This window comes from Tupaia chinensis, unplaced genomic scaffold (genome assembly GCF_000334495.1).
Source record: "Tupaia chinensis unplaced genomic scaffold, TupChi_1.0 Scaffold143574_1, whole genome shotgun sequence".
Lineage (NCBI taxonomy): Eukaryota > Metazoa > Chordata > Mammalia > Scandentia > Tupaiidae > Tupaia > Tupaia belangeri.
In genome coordinates, this window is record NW_006203419.1 from 1,250,406 (window position 1) to 1,277,403 (window position 26,998).

At 46.9% G+C, this 26,998-nt stretch overlaps 1 protein-coding gene across 1 annotated transcript in view; it reads right to left on the reverse strand.

Moving 5' to 3' along the window:
- Window positions 1-3,264: 3,264 nt before the first annotated feature.
- The window catches only part of UBOX5 (U-box domain containing 5), a 52,582-nt gene continuing 28,848 nt past the window's right edge, over window positions 3,265-26,998 (reverse strand). Inside the window, exons 2-6 of the mRNA XM_006163957.3 lie at window positions 22,528-22,703; window positions 17,005-17,099; window positions 12,638-13,848; window positions 8,894-9,051; window positions 3,265-3,945 (exon numbers count right to left, since the gene is read on the reverse strand). Of these exons, the coding sequence (XP_006164019.1) occupies window positions 3,737-3,945; window positions 8,894-9,051; window positions 12,638-13,848; window positions 17,005-17,058 (1,632 nt within the window). The 5' untranslated portion in view covers window positions 17,059-17,099; window positions 22,528-22,703 and the 3' untranslated portion in view covers window positions 3,265-3,736. The remainder of the gene's footprint in view (window positions 3,946-8,893; window positions 9,052-12,637; window positions 13,849-17,004; window positions 17,100-22,527; window positions 22,704-26,998) is intronic.

Sequence of the window (26,998 nt, forward strand, 5' to 3'; positions counted from 1 at the left end):
TCCCATGCAGTGTCTTCATAATACACATTTTCCATGAACTTTCTGAAGACCTCTTAATCAATTTCTGGGTATTTCATTGTTTCATTAATCTGTGTATTCCTGAGTTCTCCCATTCCCCAACTCAAAATATCCATTTCAAGGCTTTCCTGGTTATTCTGACTTGTTCTTCCAAATGAACTTTATGGTTCATAAAGAATACTGTCTAGGGATCAGCAGATGGCATAATGGTTATGTCGCTGGACTCCCACATAGTCAACTGTGGCTTGAGTCCTGGACTCGGCAGCTTGAAACCCATGCTGGGTGCGTGTGCATGAGTGCCCAAAATCCCAAGAGGAGAACGGAGAAGGGACTGCAGTGTAGCCATCCCCGCTGTGGGAGTGATTTCTCACTTTCCATCTCTCTGTCTCTCCAGTGAGTGCACATGTCCTATAGCAAAAATATCTAATAATGATTTTTAAAATAAGAATAGTGTCTTAGAAGGACTAATGTCCATGAAATACTGTGAAAACAGCAGGAAGCAAAACCATACTCTATTTACACACAATAAATACAGTGTTTCCCTTATAGCAAAGTATTAGAAGGAAAAATGCCCAAGACGTGGAGCTGCCTCTTAACAGTATGGTCACGGGTAGCATCGCTCTGTTACTGGCACAAACCTTGATGGAGAACACTCGCCAACTAGCACACGGCTGCCTCTTCACCCTCTGTCCTCGCCTCATCCCCGTACCACTGTGATCTTGTCACCCTCCTCCCCCGCCCCCCAGGCCACCAGGAGTGGCAGACCATTGCAGGCAGCTATTTACGAGGGAGTGCATTACAGCAGAGTGGATCCTGGGGGTTTGGCTTCTGCCTAATGTGAGGGCTGGGGAGGGCAGGTGAAGTTTAACCCTATCTGATTCTGCACCCCCTCTCCTGCTTTCCTCCAGCCCCAAGGGGAGCGCTTTCCTGCTCTCCAGGGCACAGGTATGGGAGAGGTTAGGGCAACACCCAGGGCCAGTCCACCAAGTTCATATTTTGGTTCACTATTGTCCGATAGAACCTTCTGATGGTGGAAATGGCCTATCTGTGCTGTCCAAAGTGGCAGCCACCAGCACATGCGATTGTCAAGCCTTGAAATGTGGCGGGGGGGCCAAGGAGCTGAATTTCCCATTGTATTTACTTAGTTACAGTCACACACGTGGCTAGTGGCTGCTATACTGGATGGTGCGCTTTCAGCCGATCCCCAGCCGAGATACTCCACTTCCAAACCAGGGCTGGAAGGCTGTGCATACAGGTGGGCTGGGAGGCCAGGCCTGGCAACAGCAGGGGGTTGGGAGAGGGCATGGTGGGGACAGGGGAGGGCAGCTCAGGGTCAAGTCCCATGGAAGCTCTGTGGGAGGGGCCAGTGGCCATCACAGTGGTAGTGGCCCAGCGTCACAATACCACAGGCGGGAGGCTGAGCAGCAGCCTGGCAGCCCAGCAGGGCAGTTTCCTCCAGGGGCAGGGCTCTTTGTCTGCAGACCTACTTACAGTAGCCAAGGCGTCAGAGGACCTGTTTCCTGGGGAATGGAAAAACAGTCTGCAATCCTAAAGCCTCAAGCTGGAGACCTTCAGGAGGCAACAGCCCAGGTGTGGGGCTGGGGAATCTCCGGCAGGACTCTGTACTCTGTGAGTGCTGAGTGGCTGAGCTCCTTCTGGCAATTCGGTTCTTCTTCTGCCTTCAGGACCAATTCCCATAGGACTTCCCTGCCACCTGCTCAGGGGCTGAAGGGCCACAGGGGTTGGCTTGGCCTTGGGTCTAAAGGTTCTTACTAGTGGGACCAGCAGGTGGCATAGCAGTTATGTGGCTGGACTCTCACATGGCCAACAGCTGTTTGAGTCATGTACCTGGTGGTTTAAAACTCACGCCGGGCATATGTGCATGCGTGCCCAAGATCCCAGGAGGCAAACAGAGATGGGATTGCGGCATGGCCATCTCCCCAAGGGTTGATTTTTTGTTCTTTGTCTCTGTTTTTCTGCGTATCTCCGGTAAGCATGTGTACCCTATAGCAAAAATCTCTCCAAAAAATTGTTTTAATAAAAATAAGGATTCATACTAGTGTCTTTAGAACAAGATAAAAAAAGACAGCTCTCCAAGGGTAGGGGTATGGCTTGCCCTGGGCCCAGGCTAGGTCTTGCTGACCCTGTGGCTCCCACGCCTGGTTTCCCACCAGAGCTGTCTGGGGAACAGGAGCCAGTTAGAACTGACCTCCTAGCCATTTCCAGAAGGGAGACGGAAGGACCTGCCCTGTCTGGGCATTGTGCTGACACTGATCCCACACTGGCCACTCGGTGTACACACCATCACCCAGCGGGAAGGGCTAGGGAAGGAGGTGTTACCCTGAGACCATGACACGCTGAGGTAGCGACACCCCCTGCTCCACCCCAAGAAGTGCTCTTGCTGCCTGCTGGGGCTTTTCCAAGAACACGAGCACACAAGGAGGGTTGAGGGGCAATCTGGAGCGACACAGGTCTCTAAGGCCAAGGGCACCCCAGGGCCTCGCCAGCCAGGCAGGAGAGGCCATCGGTGCAGACCTGACTCTCACAGGGGACTGGTCAGCGCCCTCAGGAAGCAGGGGGAAGAATGAGGTCACCTCTCCACAGCCACCTTTTGTCATCAACCCCCCGGGGACTCTCAAACCTAACCCCAACCCCACATCTCTATTCTCAGGTCTGGACTGGGGCACAGAGAGCCTGGGGCCCACGTGTGCAGGCAGGTCCGCAGGTGCTTGGGGAAACTGCAAGGATAAATCCTGAAGCATCTCCGGCTGCCGCTCCCCAGATGTGCTCAGAAAGGGTCAGGGACTCTGAAGGGCAGACGCACCACCATTCTTCTGGTGGCTAGAATCCCTTCAACCCAGTACGCAGAACTGTAGAGACACATATTTCCCCTCTGGGGCTACATAAAGCTAAATTTTGAAATAAAAAAATTCTAAAAAGCAGCCTATAAACACATACTTTTCCTGAAATGGGCCACATGCAGAAAAGGTGCTGTCCCCTCAGAGGGCAGCTCCAGGAGGCAGCTGAGACAAGTCGGCCCTCTCCACCCACACCAGGTCCCCTCAGAGGGCAGCTCTAGGAGGCAGCTGAGACAAGAAGGCCGTCTCCACCCACACCAGGGTTCTGGGACTCACACACTAGAGGGTCTGAAAACGCGAGCTTTTGTCATTTCAGGCTGTTGACATGAAAACAGCCCAAGGGGCTGCAGTGGGAACAGAAGTATGACGGCACAGACGGGCACTCCACTGGGAGGAAGCACACGGCGACGTCACCATCACTTTATTAAGGCTCGGCTGGTCTGCCATGGGGTGGGGCTGAGGCATGCACTCCATAGATCCCTGCCACAGTCACTCTGGGGTGACCCTGAAAGCGACAACGCTCTCTTGGAGATCCCGAGCCGTAGTCTACTGTGCTCCACTCACACGGCACTGCTGGATGGGGGTGTGTGCAGACACCGGGGCCCTCAGCAGGGGTGCTCCTGCCCAGGGGCTGGCTCCGGCAGGCCCTGGCAGGACATCTCTCCCAGCCCCATCTATGGCTTTGTTATCCTACTGCCACTTGGGCAGGAGCAGCTGGCCAGCCCTAGGCCTCGCTCTGGCACGCCACACTGCGAGGTGATAAAGGAAAGCCCCGGGAAAGAAAAGGCAGCTCAGTGCCTGGGACTCTGTCCCCCTCAGCTCCTCCCAGCAGCGGGTCTTCTCCAGTAGAGGCTGGTCGCTCAGAAGTGGACCCGCAGCACATCCTGGCTGGCAACGGGCCGCTGGCAGGCTGGGCACGTCATGGGCAGCGAGCGCTGTTTCTCACCCAGGCAGGGCCGGCACAGGAGGTGGCCACAGGGCAGCTGGTACACGGGCTCCTTTCTGAAGTAGGGAGAAAACACTCTCTTGCAGGAGGCGCACTCGGGGCCCAAGATGCTCCCAGGCTGCTCTGGTGAATCAGGAAGAAAGAGTCAGGGTTAGAGGTCACTCGTGCCTAGGCTCTGTCTGAGGGCGCACCTCCCCACCACAGAGAGCTGCAGTGGCCTGGCTCTGTCCCTCTTTAGCCCACTCTGGCTGACCTGGGAGGGAGAGGCGGGGCTGTTTCTCACCCAGGCAGGGCCGGCACAGGAGGTGGCCACAGGGCAGCTGGTACACGGGCTCCTTTCTGAAGTAGGGAGAAAACACTCTCTTGCAGGAGGCGCACTCGGGGCCCAAGATGCTCCCAGGCTGCTCTGGTGAATCAGGAAGAAAGAGTCAGGGTTAGAGGTCACTCGTGCCTAGGCTCTGTCTGAGGGCGCACCTCCCCACCACAGAGAGCTGCAGTGGCCTGGCTCTGTCCCTCTTTAGCCCACTCTGGCTGACCTGGGAGGGAGAGGCGGGGACCCTGGGAACTCAGGAGGCCTCCTGTCTACTGTGCTCCCATGAGGGCTCGAGGAGAGCTGGCTTCTGAGGGCAGTGGGCAGGACTCGCCTCACCCCACCCCATCTCTCTGCGGGGTACATTTTCGCCTGAGTCAGGCTGCCAGGGCTAGAGCAGGCACAAGTTCACTGGGACGACAGAACTGCAAGAGGAGACAAGGAAGGGGAAAGCAGCGAAGGCCAGAGATGGGGCAGGTCAGGAGAAGGGAAGTAGCTGGAGGGGCAGGCTCCCCACGCCCCAGACTCCTGCAGGACCTCCCTGAATGAGGTTTATAGGCAGCTCCTGCTGCTCTTGTCCCCAATCCACACCCCCAGGTCTACCTCCCCCTGTGGCCCTTGCCTGAAGAGCTGCTTTCTCCCCCAGTCCACACCCTCAAGAGTGGCAGGGGGTGGGTTCCACCTGTCCTTGAGGCTCAGTTCTAGCCATCTTTCCCAAAGGGACTAAACCCACCCCTCCTCTTCACCCACTTTCATTACGGACTACAGGCTACTCCAAGGAAAACACTGACACTCCTCAGTTTTGTCCTCTCAAGTCACCCTCAAAGTTTCCTCCAATGGCCCACCCATACAACCTGACCACCCCACGCCTCCTCCTTACACCCTATAGGGGCTCGCGACCCCTTTCTGGGGCAGTCAGGACTCCTGTGCAGGCCTGTCGGGCCTCTCAGACTCTCTGCACCTTGTAGAGCCAGCAGCTTGGCCTCACTTCCCCACACCCTGCACTGCTGGACTCCTGGCTGCATGCCTGCTGTGCCCTCCCTAGAATGCCCTTTTCCTGAGACTTGGCTCAGGTCACACCCTTCTGGGAAGCTGGGCTTTCAGAGGCGGCCAGCCTTTCTCATACCACAGGTCACGTGCCTGTTTCCTCCTCAGGCTCTGGAAGCCTCTCGAGGGGCAGTGCTTCTCATGTGCTCATCCCCAGGGCCTAGCACGGCCCCTCCCACAGCAATCAGTGTGTGAAGGCAGCAGCTAACACCGACACAAGGGGACCCACTGCCAAGAAACGCTGCTCAGTCCAGAGCCAGCACCTTCAGTCCTCGGGAGCAAGGCTTGTAGCCAGGAGAGAGAGTGGCCTGGCCTCAAGTGTCGTCTTTGGGCCAGGCATTAAGCTACCGAAAAGCACCAGGAGTCTCTCATGTCCACACAGGCCAGGAATCACACAGTTGAGCTGAAAGATTCCTTTCCAAGTGAACCTCTACAAGGAAGGGGAGGAAGGAAGAAGGAAGAAAAGGAAGGACAAGGGAAGAAAGCAGAAGGGAAGAGCCACCGCCTGCTATTTACGAAGGCCCTTCCTTACTTGCTCTGTGCTAGGTGCTTTGGAGGTCTGCTGACCTTTGGTGCACCTTTTCCCCCTAGGCTCTTAAAAATCGGCAGAAGCCGTGTGCCATGTGACGCTGGAGCACATGGGAGGCTCTGGGTTTGGATCCCAGGTGAACCTGAACGCACCAGGCACATCGGCGGGGCAGCAAGGATCCTGCCTGGCTGGAAGGCTGAGGGGATTACAGCATGGTGAGACCCTGACAAAGCTAATCCTCTCGTCTCCCATGAAATCAACTTTAAAAAAAAAAATCACACCTGTCACTGTATTATGGAAGCAAGTCAGGGCCCTAATTATTGCCAGCACCAAGCAGATGTCCTATTAAGGGGTCTTGGGGTCTATAGCCCCAGGGGCAGTTTCAGTGTTAGAAAACAGGCCATCAAGAAAAAAATTATTGGAAACCCAAATATGTAACTGCAAATCAAGGTGATTAAGAGAGACAATGTAGGGCCAGCAGGTGGTATAGTGGTTAAGGTGCTGGACTCCCTCATAGCTGACCGTGGTTCAAGTCCCAGACCTAGAAGCTCACGCTGGGTGCATGTGTGTACGTGCCCCAAATCCTGAGAGCAAAATGGAGACGGGATTGTGGCATGGTCATCCCTGCTGCGGGTTATTTCTCCCTTTCTCTCTCTATGTCTCTCTTTGTGTCTCTAGCAAGCATGTGAGCCCTATAGAAAAAATCTCTCTCTCTCAAAAAATAAAATAAGGTAAAGTAAAAAGAGAGACAATGAAAAAGGGACTTGAGTTTGGACGGGGGACAGGATGGCCTCTTGTGGGAGGAGACTAAGAATGTAAAGGGGCCAGCCATGCAGAGTAAAAGGGACAGCAAGTACAAAGAATGGGCTGTTCTTTAGAGGAAGAAAAAAGACACAGAGTATGACAAGTGAGTGTGGCTTCAGGAGGGCTCCCAGAGGAGGGTGCACGGGGCCGTGACCCACAGGACCTCACAGGCAGCAGGAGGTTCAGTTTCATTCTAAGCACAATGGCGGGCTGTGGGTGGTTTTAACCAGTGGAGCACCAAGACCTGGTTTACATTATAAACAGACCCCTCTGACTGCTGGCATGACAGCTGGGTAACACAAGGCTGGCTGAGGGAGACCAGCAGGAGCCACTGCAGGAGTCCGGGAGGGGCGCGGAAGCTGGGCCAGGGTGGCAGCCATGGTAGAGCAGAGAGGACCGATCTGAGGTCGAAGCTGGAGGACTATAGATAGGATTTGGTAAGTCAAACGCCAAGTTGGGTTGTGAAGAAATCAAGGATGACTTCGATGCTAGTGGCCTGACTGCAGGGTAGAAGATGCTGCTCTTTCCCCAGACAGGCTGATGGGAGGTGGGGGAGGAAAAGCTGTGGAGGGCAGACAGGAACAGTGCGGAGTCAGTATATTCTCAAGATGCACGTGGGAGACCAGCAGTTAGCGTAATGGCTATGGCGCTGGACTCCCACGTAGTCCACCACGGTTCACATCCCGGCCCTGGTGGCTTAAAACTCACATCGGGCGCATGTGCGTGCGTGCCCAAGATCCCAAGAGGAGAACGGAGAAGGGACTGCGGCGGGGCCATCCTCACTGGAGGGTGATTTCTTGCTTTCTGTCTCTATGTGTCTCTCTGTCTGTCTGCCGAGTGCACGAGCCCTATAGCGAAAACCTCTCAAAAAAAAAAAAAAGATGCACGTGGAAAGAGGCCGAGCAGCTGGCAGTCAGGGTCTTGAGTTCCAAGGAGAGGCAGGAGCTGCAGTGCACAGGGCCAGTCACTGGCCAGTGGGCTCTTGCCTGGGGGACAGAAAGCCCAGATGAGAGGCCAGGGCTGGAGTCTGATAGAGAAGGAAGAGTGGACAATGGAAACTGACGAGGAGCAGCTGGAGGTAGAAGAAAAAGGGCACAACATCCTGGAGGCGGAGGAAGGGTGTTTCAGGAAGGAGAGGCCGCTCAGCCACACTGACACTGCTCACTGAGACAGTGAGACCAGCAGACACAGAATGTGACAAGTGACGGACACTGCTGGTCACTCTGACAGGACAGGTTCCTAGGGAAGGGCAGAAAGGAAACACACTTAGAGTGGACAGAGGAGAGACAGGAAGGTGAGGAACGAGAGGCAGGGGAGGAAGCCAGCCTGGGATCCAGACAACAGATGGGACTGGCTCTGTGTGGCAGGAAGAGTCAAGCTTCTGCCTTATCAGAGCCCAGCACTCCAGTCAGCTCCTCACTCTGTACTCTGACAGGTCCTGTCATACAACGCTCCAGGTTCACTGCAGGCGAGGGCTGCCCCATAAGCTAGCGCTGTTCTATCCTACACCACCGAAGAAATGTTCATAGGAAGGGATGCAGGGACATGCTCAACCCCAGCCTCTCATCACAGTAACAGGAAGTACCCCGGATGACAGGCAGGACACACTAAATCAGAAAAATAAAAAGGAGGACAGCTGGATCCTATGCGGTCACCTGAGCAGCTTAAATCTTAGCCCAAACAGCTTAAAAAACACGCCAGGCACCTATTGGGGTGCCCCAAAACCCTACAGGATGGAGAAATGGAGAAGAAACTGCTCTGTGACCATGCTTTCTTCCTCCTACTCTAGGGACCCCAAATTTAAAAAAAAAAAAAAAAAAAAAAGAGTAAAAAATTAAAAAGGTCTGTGTGGCAGGTGGCATAGTGGTTAAGGAGGTGGAATCCTACATGGCCGACTAAGGTTCAAGTCCTGGACCCAGGGGCTTGAAACTCACGCTGGGTGTTGTGCATGTGCCTGCCCAAAATCCTAAGAGGAGAATGAAGGAGAAGGGACTACGGCATGGCCGCCCCCTCACTATGTCTCTCTGGTGAGCACGCACACCCTATAACAATCTCTTTAAAAATAAAATTTCTTTAATAATAGGAAAAACAAAATCCTTATGAGAGGATAACTAACTTAAATGACACACACACAAAAAATCACAGCAAAACATAGCTAGTCAAGCCCTAAGTCCAAAGAATTACTAAGGATTGACTACAGAAGTCCTTCTTGTGAAGAGTTCAACTTCACAAGTGTCCCCTCCCCTCCTACTAGAAGGTAAGAGAGCAGGTTCTCCTCAGGCTGGGGTGGGACCTGAGGAAGAGGCTGGCATGCGGGCTCCCAGAGTCCCCAGAGCCAAAGCCCTGCAACCTGCAGAGAGGTGATAGAGGGCCCCTGTTACCCGAGCCAGCACCTGGCCTGCAGGAAGCGCTGCTCCCTCGTGTGCCCAGATGTTGGAGCTGCCCCCTGGTCAGCCGAGCCGTGAAGGAGGGCATGGAGCCGAGGGGGGATGTCAAGGCAATTTCCAAGCTTTGGGACAGGCTCTGCTCAGGTTGAGAACTATAAAAATGGCATCTGAAGGTTAGCTCGGTAGCCTAATGGGAAAGGGAGCCGGATCACACACGGCTGACTACAAGGTTCGAATCCTGGCTCAGGCACCTTTAAAAATACACCAGACATGTGTGTATGCCTGAAATCCTAACAAGGTAAGAGAAATGGAGGAGAAGGAATTACAGTGTGACCACACTCCACTAGGAGTTGCTTTTTCCCTTCTCTCTCTCTCATCCTCTGGTATTAAAAACGAAAATAAATAAATATATAACACAAAAAAATGGTACTTGCCCCTGTGGATACACATAAATGTCAAGGAAGTCTTTTCTACTGTCTACTAGTGGGCTGTGATTCCAGGACCAAGGAGTGAAAGCCCTGGAAAGCCTGACAGTTTCCAGCCATCCTAGCTTTTGGTTCCTGGGTTCGGCTTTAGCTTTCTTCCTCCCCACAAATTGGTGGGCTGGTGTGGGCCACCTTGTGGCTCAACTCCAGAACTGCACCCTCTTTTCTGAAGGCCTCTCTGCTAGTCAAGGAAATGACTGGGGCTAGCAAATCCCAGCTCTGCCCCATACTCCCCTCCTATTCCCTTCCCTGCACCCTCAGTCTTCTTTCCCCAACTCCTCCCTTCTGGGCACCCCCGCACCTTACAAGGCTGCTTGCCCACATTCTGTTGGAGTTCGCTCGCTCCTGTTAACTAAAGCAAAGCAGTTACGACCAAGCAGAGTAACTCAGACCTCACTCTGACCATTCCACAATCTAGGGGTCCCCTTGGGAGGTGATTTCTCACTTCCTCTATGTCTGTCTCTGTGTCTCCGGCGAGCACACATACCCTACAGCAAAAATCTCTCTTAAAAAAAAAAAAGAAAAAGTTTTGCTACTGGTGTGCGCTCACCAGAAACAGAGAGACAGAGAAATCACCCAGGGGGAATGGCCATGCCACAATCCCTTCTCCTCCATTCTCCTCTTGGGATTTTAGGTACATGTCTTGACCCACAGCCGTGTCCACCTGCTACTGAGGAAGGGACATTCCTATAACAGACCAAGGAGAACTGGAGAAAGAAAGTGTAAATCTGTTTGGGGTTGCAGTATGGATGCCAATCTGAGCATTCTTAACTTGGTTACTGTAAAAAAAAGAAAGGAGAGAAGGATATTCCAGAACTGACTGATACCACAATGCCTTGTCGCCTGGGCCCTAAGAGAGCTAGCAAAATTCAAAACTTTTCAATCTCTCTAAGGAAGATGATGTCTACCAATATGTCGTAAGAAAGCCCTTAAATAAAGAGGTACAAAACCTAGGATCAGAGCACCTAAGATCCAGCGTCTTGTGACTCCACATGTCCAGCAACACAAAACCGGTGTACTGCTCTCAAGAAACGTAGCAGGAAAAATAAGGAAGAAGCAGCACAATATGCTAACTTTTGGCCAAGAGAATGTAGAAGGCTTAAGAAAAATGCCAAGAACAAATTGCCAAGAGACACAGGCTGTCCTATCTGAGAGCTTCTACTTCTAAGTCGGAATCCAGTCAAAAATAAGAGAAACGAGAAGAGACACAATAAGAAAATTAAGAGAAACAAATAAGATTGGATCTCAAAATAAATAAATAAATCATTTTTAAAATGTTAGGGGGCCGGCAGGTGGTATGGTGGTTAAGGGCACTGGACTCCCACATGGCAGACCACGGTTCAAGTCCTGGATCTGGTGGCTTGCATTCTTACTATTTCTCTCTCTCTCTCTCTCTCTCTCTCTCTCACTCATTCACTCTGTCCTTCTCTGGTCAAATTATAAATAAACAGATAAATAAAATACAGTTAAATAAAATAATTCTTTAAAAATAAATGCTAGGGCCAGCAGGTGGTGTGATGGTTAAGGTGCTGGATTCCCACATGGCTGGCTATGGTTTGAGTCCTGGACCCAGCAGCTTGAAAATCACCACAAATAAATAAGATAAATATTTTTTTAAAAAAAGAAAAAAACAAAAAATCAATGTTAAAGTCAGATTTAGTTTAAACAGCACAGTGACAAAGTAATCTAAAGAGGGGCCAGCAGGTGGCATGATGGTTGAGGCAGCTGAACTCTCACACAGTTCAAGTCCTGGACCTGGCAGCTTTCTTTCTCACTTTCTGTCTCTCTGTCTCTCTCTGTTGGTCAACTTCAAAAAAATAATAAAATAATGACAATGAATAAAATTTTATATAAAAAAGTAGTCTTAAGAATTTTTATAAAATCAACTTTAAAACCCTTACGTACCTTAGATTCCAAAAATCTCTAATATTCATTTTGTCTCAGTTTGACATTTAAAAGAGCTCGTTGAGGGCCAGCTGGTTGCACAGTGGTACTACAACTGCACCCAGAGGTAAAAGGTCCTGGATTCAGGCCCCAGGACCTCCCTGAGCACACGGTGCACGTGCACATGCCTGTGATCCAGGCTGATTGAGATTGGGGGAGCTGTGGTATGAAGACTACTGGGGTATTCTCTGTTTTGTTTCTCTCTTTCTTCATTCCCTCAAAGGAGAAATAAACTTAAAAAATATTGTTTTAAAATAATAAAAAAATACTTTTATCTCTTCTGTAAACAAACAGTCCTTTGCCCTGAATCATTTACTCTGGCTTGAAGACAGATAATCTAATTGAAGTACCAGGATTTCCACTCACACTTTCCTCAGCTGAGAAGCCATTTTTTATTTATATTCCTTAATTATTCTCTTGTCTTTTACTAGAATTTAGACATATGACTTGTCTATCTTACTTAGAAGACATGAAGATCACCATGGTCTTTCACCCGCCGGGCCTCAGGGTGTGAACATGAGTGTGAATGCAGAGCTCAGCAAAACAAAGGCTCTATATCTGAAGCCAATGCATGAGGAAACACAGGAAGGGTGGATGTGGGGTTCCTGGGGAGAAAAGCTGAGCTCAAGCAAAGCCACATGGCTGGCTAAACACGTCCTGCCGCACAGTCACCAAGTGACCCACAGATGCTCTCCTCAGAGAGGGCAGCATCACTGGTCCCAGAAATCACTGGAAATGTCCCAGGAAAGACATAGGAAGCCAGGATGACTGAGGAAGGCATAACCTTCAGTGGGACCATCGTGACTGAAGGAACAAAGCATGGCCTAAAACCTGGAATAGTTGAGAACAATCTAAGCCCTCCAGGGCCTCTGGCTCTCCTCTGGTCTGAAGAGGGCAGAGGGGATTCATGTGAGAAATGAGAAGCCTTGGCGCCACTCTGAGGACTGATATCCACTAAGCATAAAGATAGGGGCAACTGGGAACCAGCAGTTAGTGTAATGGCTATGTCACTGGACTCCCACGTAGTCGACCGCGGTTCGTGTCCTGGACCCAGTGGCTTAAAACTCACGCCGGGCGCGTGTGCGTGCGTGCCCAAGATCTCGAGAGGAGAATGGAGGAGAAGGGATTGCGGCGTGACCATCCCCCCTGGGGGGTGATTTCTCGCTTTCTGTCTCTATGTCTCTCTCTGTCTGTCTGGCGAACGCACGTGCCCTATAGTGAAAATCTCTCCAAAAAAAAAAAAAGATAGGGGCAACGGTGCCAAGTGTGCCCCAAAGGGTGGGGATGATGACAGCTGTGGACAGAGGACGGTGAATTACCTGTTGAGCAGTCCATGTGGGTCAGGCCCAGCTCACTGGTGGCCTTCATCTTCTTAGCGGTGTGCTCTGAGGTAGTGGGTAAGACCAGAGGGCTTGTGGTAGAAAAGCAGGACGCAGTCACACCATGGCTACTGTCGGGGGCATGGTCTACCTGCTCCATCTTCCTTTTCCGAGAGGGCAGAGCAATGGAAGACGGGGTCACTGCCAGTGCAGGCTGTGCTCTCCCAAGCACATGGCAGCCAGGGATGGAGTGCTGAAGCAGGAAATGGTCAATCCGGGCTTTCAGGGAGGGGTGAGGCAGCGGCTGGGAGTGTGGAGTAAAGGCTACCCCTGTGAAAGGGTCGCTGGGTACTCGGCCCCAGGCAGCTTCACTGCGGTTACACTTCTCCAGTGTGCTCTGGTCGATGACCTTGCCTGAGGGCAGCAGCATGGGGCAAGGCATGATCTCCAGAGTGATGGGGTCCAGAAACTCCTCAGGTACATCCTGAATCACCTCAGTCAGCTCCTGCAGACTGGAGGGGGCCTGCTGGCCCTCACCCAGGACTCCTGGGTCACAGTCACTCTCCATGGGCAAGGCTGGGGCCTGCAGAGCCAAGCCCTGAGGCAGACTCTCTGAGGCAACCAGCAAGACGCTGTCTATCACCTCTTGAGAGCAGGTCTTGGCTGGCTGGCCCCACACTTCCAACCTCTTGATGCAAGGGATGCCACTGCCCATCACGTGGGTGATACAGATCTTGAGATGGGCCACGTGGCTAAGGGAAAGTGCCCCTTTATTCCAGAGCTCCTGGGCCACAATAGCAGGGGAGGGGGGTGTGACTTCCATTGGGCTAAAAGGCGGCCTGGCCTTGAAGCCCCTGTGGCTGAACACCACTTGGCTCTGGTTTTTCAGTAAGACTTTGCCTACCAAGGTGAATGCCTCCTTGTCTGGGACAGATGGTTCAGCTGGGCCTGTGCTCTGGCCCTCAGGAGTACCCCAAGACCCTCTGCTAGATAAGGCAGACGTGTACATTTCCAGACCAGTGACATTCTGGCCTACCCCAGCTGAGAGGTCTATGTTAATCCTACAGATTTCCACATTAAAAGGAAAGGAAACCGTCACATAGACTGGTGGTTTAATGAAATACTCTGTCCTGAAACCATGACTTCTCTTTGTGAGGTCTTCGGAGATGAGATTTTCTACTTCATAACCATCAGCTGATATCTAGATTAAACGACGAAATGAGACATGTTAAAACAAATGACGACAACTAGTGTACAAAATTTTTTCACTTCTTTTTTTTTTTAAGAGGTTTTTGCTATAGAGCGCATGCGCTCACCAGACAGAGAGAGAGAGACAGAGAGACAGAAAGCGAGAAATCACCCCCCAGGAGGGATGGCCATGCCACAATCCCTTCTCTTCCATTCTCCTCTCGGGATCTTGGGCATGCACGCACACATGCCCAGTGTGAGTTTCCAGGACACGAACCACGGTCGACTATGTGGGAGTCCGGCGACATAGCCATTACGCTAACTGCTGGTCCCCCAAAATGTTTTCACTTCTAAGAAAAAAGATTTTTAAGAGAAATTTTTGCTATAGGGCATGTGTGCTCACTGGAGAGACATATAGACAGAAAGTGAGAAATCGTTCCCCAGGGGAGATGGCCACACCACAGCCCTTTTTCCTCTATTCTCCTCTCAGGATCTTGGGTACACACATATGTGCCTGGTGTGAGTTTAAGGTCTGGGACTTGAACTGCAGTCGACTACATGGGAGTCCAGTGACATAACCATTACACCATCTGCTGGTCCCCTAAGAAAAATATTTAAAGCAATTCTCTATTTAACAATGCCTTCTACTGGGTCAGCAGGTGGTATTAGTAGATAAGGCATTGGACTCCCACATCACCAACCTCAACTCAAGTCCCAAACCAGCTGGCTTAAAAATTATGCTGGGCATATGTGCATGCATGCCCCAAATCCCAGGAGAAGGGAGAAGGGACTGCACTGAACTCCCACGTAGTCAACTGCAGTTTGAGTCCCATACCTGGTGGTTTAAAACTCACACTAGATGCATGTGTGTATGCCCAAGATCCTGAGAGGAGAATAGAGGAGAAGGGACTGCAGCGTGGGCATCCCCACTTGAGGGGTGATTTCTTGCTTTCTGTCTCTCTGTCTCTTTGGCAAGCAAACACACTTTATAGCAAAGATCTCTCTCTTAAAAAAAAAAAAAAAACCCACAAAATCTTGTTCAACTAAGCCAAAAATCCATTCAAAGTAACATCTGGGGGGCTGGAAAGTGGCATGATAAGGTGCTGGACTCCCACATGGCAGGTCATGGTTCGAGTTTCAGATCTGGTGGCTTTCTTTCTCTCTGTCTCTCTCTGGTCAAATTAGAGGATAATAATAATAAATAAAATTAAATAAATACTTTTTGTTAAAAAAATAATAACATCTCTGTTAAAAGGGGCCAGGCATATCAATGTTTTTATATTTTGGAGGATGAATCCATACAGATTTAAGGAAAACAAAACATTCATAGGGAACCAGCAGTTAGCGTAATGGCTATGTCGCTGGACTCCCACGTAGTCGACCGCGGTTCGTGTCCCAGACCCGGTGGCTTAAAAAACTCACGCCGGGCGCGTGTGCATGCGTGCCCAAGATCCCGAGAGGAGAATGGAGGAGAAGGGATTGCGGCGTGACCATCCCCCCTGGGGGGTGATTTCTCGCTTTCTGTCTCTCTGTCTCTCTCTCTGTCTGGCGAGCGCACGCGCCCTACAGTGAAAATCTCTCCAAAAAAAAAAAAAAAAAAAACATTCATTAAAGTTCTCAATTTTGCATTGGATCCTAACAGTTTTCCTAGACAAGTATAACAACAAGCTTTTTGTAAATCTATGAATGATGAATCTTGGTATAAAAAAAAAACATTCACAAGAACAGGTCGAATCATAAGAGAATGGGAAATTTAAAACAGTGACTGCACTAGGGGAACTTCTTCTCTTTTTGGTATTTCTAATAATTGCTATAATCAATGGTAATTTTAAGATATCTGTGTCTGAAGGAGTTAGCCCAACAATCTGGGGACTTGAAATAGCATGCAGTGTGCAGAAACTCCAAACCAGGAAAGAGGTTCAACTTCTCCCTTGGTATATCCTTATTGTCTGCTCTGCTCTGGGGATAAATACCCTCCTCTGCACTAAAGGGGAGGAAGCCTCATTCAAATAATAAATAATAAAAAATCCAAACAACGAATACATGCCACTCTTCCAAGCATAAGAAATTAGCAAGAGCCAGACGGCAGCACAGTGTTGAAGTATGACGCTGTGAGCAATCCCACATGGGAAGGTTCTCAGTGCACACCCAGAGACCTCCCTGAGTCTCCAGGCACACAATGATCACAGCATAGGGACCCTATTCTCTCTTTCTCTCATTCATAAAAGAAATAAATAAGCTTTTAAAAAAGAAATTAGCTGAGGCTGGCAGGTGATGTGGTGGTTAAGGTGCTGGACCTCTTTCCACATGGCTGACTGTGGTTTGAGTCCCAGACCTGGCAGTTTGCTTTCTCACTTTCTCTCTTTCTCTCCCTCTCTCTCTGGTCAAATTAAAAAATAATAAATAAATAAAGTTAAATAAAATTGTCCTTTAAAAAAATTAGCAAAATGACCTGGGGAGGAGAGAGTTCTTTGCTATGATTCTGACTGGAATTGAAATTGATCATCAAAGAAAGAATAAAATAAAGAATAACCCACAGAATGGGGGAAGTGAAGAGAAGAGGATAGAGAAAGATAGCAAGTGAATAATAGAGAGGCAGGACGTTAGTGAGAAACAGATATGGTTTATTAACTGTTGATGATGACATGTATAGTATTCTCAACTGGATTGGTCTGAGAAGTATTTCATGATGGGCAAAGTATTTTTACAAGCAAAATAAGAAATAGCGATTGACTGTTTTAAAAAATAATTAGAATAATAATAATAATGATTGGGGAAAACATAGAATAGATATCGAATGTTGAAGCAGGGAGATTAATGTCTTTGTACTGACTGATATGCATGGCATTCCCTTTTGAAAAAACAATGTAATACATTGTAAAGTTATATGTAATCCAATGTAATATAAAGAAGATTATGATGATGATAATAAAAAAAAAAGAGCCCACATAAAATGAATCACTGCCCACCTCATGATGTGATGCATGATTCTAGAGATGAGCTTGACCTGCACTTAGCTAAATGCTGTCGGACAGAATCTACAATAATAAGAGGCAAAGTCCAGTAAGCCTGAATAAAGACCATATACGCAAGGCAGGAAAGTGGAAAAAGCATGAAAAATGTGTATCACAGTTTTAGGTCTGTATCTGTATCTACGAGCTTTGTTTACCTTGTTGCAGTGAATTCTTGGTCTGAACTGTGGGAGGCAAAGGTTTATTACCATCTTTGTAGCCAAAGGGATAGCTTCCAAGCATCAGAAATAGCCTTAAATAAAAAATAAAACTTGGTATTAGACAAAAGTCAATTCTTAACTTTCAAGAATTGATTCCTAAGAGGAGAGAATCAGACAAAATAACAACAAAAAAAAACTTTCAACACAGTCTATGTTCACTTTCCTTTTCCTCCGTAGATATGATGAGAAAAAAATTACTGAAGAATTACAAAGATTGTAATTTGTAAACTCAACAGGTTGCCAAAACACAAGGAGGTTTTTTTGTTTTTGTTTTTGATTTAAGATTTATTATGGAGCCAGCAGACAGCATGGTGGTTGAGAGTGCTGGACTCAATACAGCTGACCTCAGTTCGAGTCCCGGACCTGGCGGTTTGCTTTCTCACTTTCTTTCTCTCTTTTTCTGTCACTCTGTCCCTCTGTGGTCAAACTAAAATAAGTAAAGAAAGAAAGTTAAATTTTAAAAATCTTTTTAAAAATGTATTATTATTTAACTTGCCATGGGGCACATGCACTCACCAGAGAGAAAAAGAGAAAATGAGAAAGCGAGCTGTCGGGTCCAGGACTCGAATCACGGTCGGCCATGTGGGAGTCCAGCACCTCAACCACCACATCACCCACTGGGTTCCACACGAGGTATTTTTTAACACAGTTTCATATATGCTAACTTTTCTAGGATGGGAACGTCCATGTAAGTGGTAGAAAGATCATACTGTTTTGTTCAGATCATTTACTGGGAGGTCTTCACTATTTCTGAAAACCACTCCACAGAGAGCAATGCTGCCCTACGTGCCTATATCAACTCTGCACTTGTAGCAATCTGTATCCTTGTGATCCTACATGTTGGTAAAAGCCCCTTTACACCTTATCAGTGCTTTATGTTTTCTAGTACGGTCATACCTAAACATCTGCACACAAGAATAAATTTTATCAAATGTGTAAATTTCTCCTTTATATTACTTTAAGGGAACTGTGTATGTGTGTGTGCAATCATGTTATCTTATTTATTTACTTATTTAACAAATAATGTATATTAGTAGTTTATATTATGTTAAGGACAGTAGAAGAAACATTACAAAATATTTGCTATTAAAAGCAGATGAATCTTGGGACCAGCAGTTGGCATAAGGGCTATGTTGCTGGACTCCCATGTAGTTGACAGGTTCGAGTCCTGGATCTGGTGGCTTAAACTCACGCCGGGCACGTGTGCATGTGTGCCCAAGATCCTGAGAGAAGAACGGAGAAGGGATTGCGGTGTGGTCATCCCCCCCGGGGGGTGATTTCTCGCTTTCTGTCTCTCTGTTTCTCCCTTTCTTTCTGGCGAACGCACACATCTTATAGCAAAAACCTCTCAAAAAAAAAAAAAAAAGGCAGATGAATCTGATGGGATGGAGAACCTTGTGTCTCCTATTCTTGATGAGCCTGTGCTGAAATTCCCAGTGCTTCCCACGGAGGCACACGAGCCATCTCTTTGCCAGAGCATTCTAGAACCTGGCCAAGAATCGACAAGAACTAGTTTATACAATTCTTTTTTTATTTCAAGATTTTATTTTTTTAAAGAATTATTTATTTTATTATTATTATTATTATTATTTTTAATTCACCAGACACACAGAGAGAGAGAGGGAAGGTAAGAAAGCAATCCACCAGGTCCAGGGCTCGAGCCACGTTCGGCCATGTGGGAGGAGTTCAGTCTTAACCACCATGTCACCTGCTGGTCCCCCTTACAATTTTATTAATAATGGAATTAGTTACATCTGCAAATATTACATCTACAAATGTTGTAAATACTTCCCCTGGTTGGGAAACCAGAACTCAATTAGAGTAGCATTCCCTGATCAATCAGGGCAGCAGGTTCTCCGTATTAAAACGCTGAGAGGTGACTGGATTTGCTGGTGGCCTGGTGGTTAAGGTGGCTGGATCTCATATGGCTGACTCAGCAGTTCGAGTCTTGAACTTGATAGCTTGAAAAACACACCAGGCACATGTATGTGCATGCCTACAATCCTGAAAGGAGAATGGCAAGTCACAATCCCTTCTCCTCCATTCTCCTTTCAGGATCTTGGGCACGCATGCACACGCGCCCGGTGTGAGCAGTGTGAGTTTAAGCCACCGGGTCTGGGACTCAAACTGCAATTGACTACAGGGGAGTCCAGCGACATAGCCATTATGCCAACTGCTGGTCTCAAGGAAGAGACTTTTTAAAGTCACTAAAAAGAGTTTTGTGAGTATGAAGCCAAAAGGAAAAGTCTCCAGAACTTATCTGGGTCCCCGATTAATAGTAAATGCTGGCATGAGATAAAGATGCCCAGATGTGACCACCCTCAGGAAAGCTGCCCTTTGCCTTCCACCTTTTGCTCAGAATCACCACACACCTGCTCCTGTGGCCGAATTTGAGAGATTACAAGGATGAGAAGGGCAGGGATAACCAAAAGGCTTCAAATAACTTTGACAAATCCTACCTCAGAAACATAAGATAAGATAATTTGATACATATCAGAACATAAAAGGTTCTTTCTATCCTGCCTCTCACCAAACACTAGGCTCACCCAATGTTTTAACAATTGTCTAATAATTCACAGTGTCTAGTCAATTATTAGACAATGACCATCTAGTAGCAAAAATAGAACTCTGGCCAGGGAGTTACATGAAACAAATTGGAGGCCGCCACCAGGGATTTGTATATTTTATTTTTATTTTACCAAATAGCCACTTGGAATAAGAATTAGGTGGACCCAACCTTTTGTATTATACCAAAATAATTTCCATAGCAATTCAATATTTAAATGAAAGAAATACTAAAAGAAAATTTAAATGAATATTTTCTACAACACTAGTGTCTCCTTCTAAGCATAGCAGTAAAGAGCCATGACTTGGTTACATAAAAGTTTTAAGTTTTGGTGTGCCGCTTCTGCCGCCCTCTGCAGCCCAGCCCACTGGTGGCTACTGCAAGACTTTGTCTAAGACAGAGTCAAGCATGGTAGCACATGCCTGGAGTCCCCACTGGAAAGCTGAGGCGAGAGGATCATGACAGTGAAACCCTGAAAGAGAGAGAAAGAAATGCCAAAACAAACGAATACCAGATTCCTTTATTTTAGGAAGTGACTGACTGATGCATGCAAGCATGCATACATGCCAGACAACACATGTGTTCATCAGGCAAAGAGAGAGAGAGAGGAAGAAACTCCGAACCATGCAGTTGGCAATGTGGGATCCAACTTCTTAACTACCAGGCCACTGGCTGGCTCCACCACAGCTTTATATCATAGTAAGTCTTGATATTTGATAGGATGAGTCCTCTACTTTGTTTTTCTTTTTCAAGAGCGAATCAGCTACACATGGTCCTTTGCTCTTACATACACATTTTAGAATTTACTTGTCAGGATCACCAGATGGCGTCATGGTTACATGGCTGAACTCCCACGTAGCTGACAGCGGTTTGAGTCCCAGATTCAGTGGTTTAAAACTCATGCCAGGTACATGTGCATGTGTGCCCAAGATCCCAAAAGGAGAATGAAAGAAAAGAGACTGTGGCATAGCCATCTCCCATGGGCATGATTTCTCACTTACAGTCTCTCTGGTGAACACGTGAGACATACAGCAAAAATCTCTCTTAAAAAAAATAATAATGTATTTGTCAAGTTCTATGAAAAAGACTATTAGAATTTTATTGGAGTATATTCAATCTAGAGAGCAGCTCAGAGTGATACTATGACCTTTATGAAATCCATGGGCATGACGCTGCTGTTCATTTATTTAGGTTATACCAGATACCTTAATGAACTATAATTACGGTGGTCTCAAATGGATACTTGAAATAATTTTAACAACGTGATCATCGATGACAGCTAACACTTGCTGAGTGCTGTGTGTCAGGCTATATGGCAAACACACTTTACGGCCCAGGCTCTTGGGTGCAGCAGTGACTTAGTGTCCTGCAAGGCTGGAAGCCCCATGGCCGACTGCAGGTTTAGATCCCTGAATCGGGCTGAAAACACACCAGGCACAGGCTCCCTGAGGAGCAGGAGGACTGGGTAGGGGGATCACAGCATGACCAGACCTATGAAGGGTATCTACCTGTCTGTCTCTGCTTTGTGGTGAAAACATGTTATCAGTTTTAAAAATGCATAACGTCACATATTGAAATGCTCACATTGTAAGCTAAACAATGTGATTGAATGTATATACACAAATAAATTAATTAATTTTAAAAAATGTGATCAGATATGAGGGGTCCTCAAAGAGTTCACAGAAAATATGTAATAATAATAAAAAAAAAACTATGCCTGGATTTCAAAATTTCTTGCACCCAAGTAAATACATGCCTTAATTCTAAAAAAAAAAAAAAAAAATGCATAACGTGTACTACCTGCCTCATTTAATCCTAACACTAACCCTATGGTAGGTACTAATATCCTTACGTGGCAGATGAAGAATCTGAGGTTCAGACACAGATTTCAAACCCTCTTTTACCACCCTGGTTACTACCTACTTGAACACCATATGCCTTGAAGGACTTACCAGGAAGTCATATAAGTTTAAGTCAGATGTTCTATGGCTACCTTACAATTTTTTTCCCTGTTACTTAGGAGAAGGCTCAATAGCATTCATTTAAAAAACAGTTCTTCAGGACTTAAAATTAATGTGGCAGGCCCAGCCAGTGTAAAATGGTTGAGTCTTACATGACCAACTGTGCAGTTTGAGTCTTGGACTTGACAGCTTGAAAACATGCTGGGCACATACGCATGTATACCCAAAGTCCCAAGAGGAGAATGATGGAAAAGGGTTTCTGGTGTGGCTATCCCACTGGGGAGTTCATTCCCACCCACCCACTCTATCCCCAAGCAATTGCACATGGTCTATCATAAACTAAAAAATTAATTTTTTTTTTTTAAAGAAGAGATTTTGCTATAAGATGCACGTACTCATGGGAGACAAGAAAGCAAGAAATCACCCCCCAGGGGGGATGGCCACACCACAACCCCTTATCCTCCATTCTCCTCTCAGGATTCTGGGCATGCATGATAGTCTAATAGTCTTTTTCATAGAACTTGACAAATAAATTATTATTGTTTTTAGAGCTTCAAGCTGTTGAATCCAGTACTCGAACTGCAGTTGAATACATGGGAGTCCAGTGACATAACCATTACGCCATCTGCTGGCCTCTTAGTTAATTAACTTAATTAATGTGGCTATGCTCTATGATGTGGAAATGTGGGAACCTTGATTACCCTTTCCAACATATGGTGGATTAGACCTCGATTTGTTGTTTAAGGAGATCTTGGTTCTGCCCACATCAACTTCCTTTTCCCACCTCCTTGTGGGGGATGAGCTAACCTTCTATGTAAGCATCTCACCTCCTGAGGTATCTCAACCTTCACCGAAGTTGTCAACTCCACAGGTCCACTAGAGCACATGTGGACCTGTACCTGACCACAGACTACTTGCTCCCCAGACACTTACCAAAATGTAATTCAAGGGAATATTTTCAGAGCCTGTTCAGTCCATCCATGTTAAATTCTCTCTAGTGTGTCAAACTGAGTGGTACCTCTTGCCTCCTGCCCGGCATCTCTGGTGGCCGCTGTAGATCATATCCCACACTACCATGTGGCAGATTCCTCAGCAGTTTGGATCACCAGCTGTAGCAAAAATAAACGTAAAATTCTGATGAAAAATTCAGTGGCTAATCTGTGAAGATTCACAGGACACCAGGGTAACAGGTCACATTAGACCAGAACCACAGTTTTCATCTCTAAAATATATCACTCTGCTGAGCTCTCAGAGCAGAGAACTGGGCCATCCTTGGTTCATCTCAGCTACACCACTTGGTTCATCACACCTACCGCACTCTCATCCCGCTGAAAATACTTGATCCAACTGTTGGCAGTGCATGGCCCATTAACAAGGAATTTTGTAAGAAATCGCTCTGAAGGGCAGTCCCTGTGACCTGATGGTTAAGGCAGCCAGATTCCACACAGCTGACTGCATGCTTTGAGTCTCAGACCTGGTGGCTTGAGAAGCATGCTAGCTGTGTGTGCATGCATGCCCAAAATCCCAAAAGGAGGGAGAAATGAAAGAGAAGGGATTGTGGCATGACCATGCCCCCTAGAGAGTACTTTCTCCTGTCCCTCCCTGTCTGTTTGTCTCTCTCTGGTGAGTCCAGGCTTCCTCTAGCAAAAAAAAGAAAGAAATAGTTCTATAAAGTTGGTTTCTGTTGTTAGGTTGTCAAAATGACCGTTCTCTATATGGTCTCCTCTGGTTGAGACCCACCAGAAATTATTCTCTTTGGTCTCAGTACTTAAAACAGTTTTCTCCCATGCAGCCAGCAGGTGGCATGGTGGTTGGGATGCTGGAATTCCCACATGGCCAACCACGGTTTGAGTTCCAGACCTGGCAGCTTGCTTTCTCAGTCTCCCTCTCTTTCTGTCTTTCTCTGTGAAAGACAAAACTCATGTAAAAAAATAATAATAAATAAATACTTAGGGAAAAAAAGTTTTCTCCCAAGTAACTCAGTATTTTATTTTTTTATTTTTTTAATTTTTGAAGAGGTTTTCACTATAGGGCGCGTGTGCTCGCCAGCCAGACAGAGAGAGACATAGAGACAGAAAGAGAGAAATCACCCCCCGGGAGGGATGGCCACGCCACAATCCCTTCTCCTCCGTTCTCCTCTCAGGATTTTGGGCACGCATGCACACGCGCCCGACGTGAGTTTTAAGCCACCCGGTCCGGGACACAAACTGCGGTCGACTACGTCGGAGTCCAGCGACATAGCCATTACGCTAACTGCTGGTCCCGCAAGTAACTCAGTATTTTAGGATTTTAAGCTGGGAATATGGATCCTACTCCTTCTTTAATCTGACTGTTGGAAAGCTCAGAATAAATCTGCTGTCCATTCCTCAAACTTCCCTTTGCCCTAGTTCTTCACTTATTTGTATGTTATATTTTATGAAAGCTACTTTAAAACCACTTTGAGACAGGATGAGGTATAAATAAATAATAAATCATGTTTTGTGTAGACATTTATGTTGTTTGCAACTTTTTTACTATTATAATATCAAGATAAAATCTCTTAAAAGAATGATTTGTTATTATTATTATTTTAATTTGACCAGAGAGAGACAGAGAAAAGGAAGAAGTGAAAGTGAGCTGCCAGGTCCAGGACTCAAACCATGGTTGGCCATGTGGGAGTCCAGTGCCCTAACTATCATGCCACCTGCAGGCCCCAAGATGAAAACCTCAAGTAATTTTTTGACTTATTTTATTCTACTGGTCTTAGTACAATTTTGACTTTTTCTTTTAATTAAAGTTTTTGTGATAGGGCATGTGCACTCACCAAAGAGAGAGGAACAGAGAATGTGAAAGTGAGAAATCACCCCTAGGATAATGGCCACACTGCCATCTCCTCTTGGGATTTTTGGGTGCCTAAGAACACTCATCTGGTGTAAGTGTCAAACTGTCAGGTCTAGGACTCAACTTGCAGTCAGACGTGAGAGATCCAATGCTTTAACCTCCACACCACCTGCTGGCCCTTGACTTTTTCTCCTTAAAGAGCCCTACATGTTAAAGTTGATATGTATGAGTAGAGGGTTTTTTAATATAATTATTTATTAAATTCCATTTGTCATTATCATTTTTTAATTTGGTTTTTTTTAATATAATTATTTATTTAATTCCATTTGTCATTATCATTTTTAATTTGACCAGAGACAGAGATAGAGAAAGTGAGAAAGCAAGTTGCCAGGTCCAGGACTTGAACCACGGTCAGCCATGTGGGAATCTAGTGCCACTAACCACCAAAGCCACCAGCTAGCCCCAAGTAGGGTTTTCTTAACACATTAATTTTTTGAGAGAAAGATTTTTACTACAGGGCACATGCACTCACTGGAGAGACAGAAACCGAGAAATCACCCTTCCAGGAGATGGTCACGCTACAATCCCTTCTCCTCCATTCTCTGCTCAGGATCTTGGGCACACACGCACAAACATCAGCATGAGGTTCAAGCCACCAGGTCCAGGACTCAAACTGCGGTCGACTAGGTGGGAGGTCCAGCAATGTAACCATTACGCCATCTGCTGGTCCCTACCCATTAATTTTTCTAACTACTTATTTGCTATGTATAGAACAGTTTTTACTTTAGTATCTTTTTAATGTTTTCAAACTGTCTTATTATGCTTACTGATTTTAATAAATTTTACTTGGTTTTCTCAATTATCCTATCATCTCAGTAATAATGAGAATTCCTTTCTCAAAATGCTCATTTCTGTCTCTTGGTTTAGTGTATTAGCTAGAACTTCTAGAATTATATGGAACAATAATAGTCATCCTTGTTTGTTCTCAATAGACAGTGGCTCTTTGGGACCAGCAGATGGTATAATGGTTATGTCGCTGGACTCCCTTATGGTCAACTGCAATTAGAGTTCTAGACCTGATGGCTTAAATCTCATGCCAGGCACGTGTGTTTATGGTCCCAAAATTCCAAGAGGAGGATGGAAGAGAAGCGACTACAGAATGGCCATCCCCTCTGGGGGAGTGATTTCTCACTTTCTGTCTCTGTCTCTCCAGCGAGCACATGCACCCTATAGCAAAAATCTCTCTCAGGTCTCTGGAGTGATTCTGTGCTGCATGGCTGTTTTCGAGAGCCATAGTTATTTACCTCCATCCGCCTTCTCACCCACCTAAGTGTGTGCCACCACCCCATGGAAGATTCGATGGACATGGACATGAGCCCCCGAGGCCCCAGAACTATTTTTTCGGTTGTGAACTAAAGGCCAACAAAGATTATCACTTTAAAATGGATAATGATGAAAATAAACACCAGTTATCTTTAAGAACGGTCAGCTTAGGTGCTGGTACAAAGGATGAACTGCACATTGTTGAAGCACAGGCAATGAATTATGAAGGCAGTCTAATTGAAGTAACACTGGCAACACTGAAAATGTCTGTACAGCCAACGGTTTCCCTAGGGGGCTCTGAAATGCCACCACCTGTGGTATTAAGGTTGAAGTGTGGTTCAGGGCCTGTGCATATTAGTGGACAGCACTTAGTAGCTGTGGAGGAAGATGCAGAGGCAGAAGAGGAAGAGGAAGAGAACGTGAAACTCTAAACATATCTGGAAAGCGATCTCCCCCTGGAGGTGGTAGCAAGCTTTCACAGAAAAAAGTAAAACATGCTGTTGACGAAGATGATGAAACAGAAGAAAAAGCTCTAGTGAAGAAATCTATACAAGATACTCCTGGCAAAAATGCTCAAAAATCAACCAAAATGGAAAAGACAAAATCATCAACACCAAGATCAAAACGTCAAGAATCATTCAAGAAACAGGAAAAACTCCTAAAACACCAAAAAGACCTAGTTCTGTAGAAGACATTAAAGCAAAAATGCAAGTATAGAAAAAGGTGGTTCTTGGGACCGAAAGGTGACATGTGGTTAAAGGCACTGGATTCCCACATAGCCAACCATGGTTTGAGTCCTGAACCTGGTGGCTTGCTTTCTCGCTTTCCCTTTCTCTGTCTGTCTCTCTCTGGCCAAATTAAAAAAATACCAGCGGATGGCATGGTGGGTTAAGGTGCTGGACACTCCCAATGACCAACTATGGTTCAAGTCCTGGATGTGGTGGCTTGCTTTCTCATCTTCTCTCTCTCTGCCTCTCTCTGGTCAAATTAAAAATGAATGAATAAAGTTAAATAAATCTTTTTTTGTTTGTTTTATTTGAGAGGTTTTTGCTATAGAGTGTGTGCGCTCATCAGAAAGACAAAGAGAGACAGAGAGACAGAGAGACAGAAAGCGAGAAATCACCCCCCCAGGGGGAATGGCTATGCCACAATCCCTTCTCCTCTATTCTCTCCTCAGGATCCTGGGCACACACGCACACGCGCCCAGCATGGGTTTAAGCCACTGGGTCCGGGACTCAAACCACCATCGACTACATGGGAG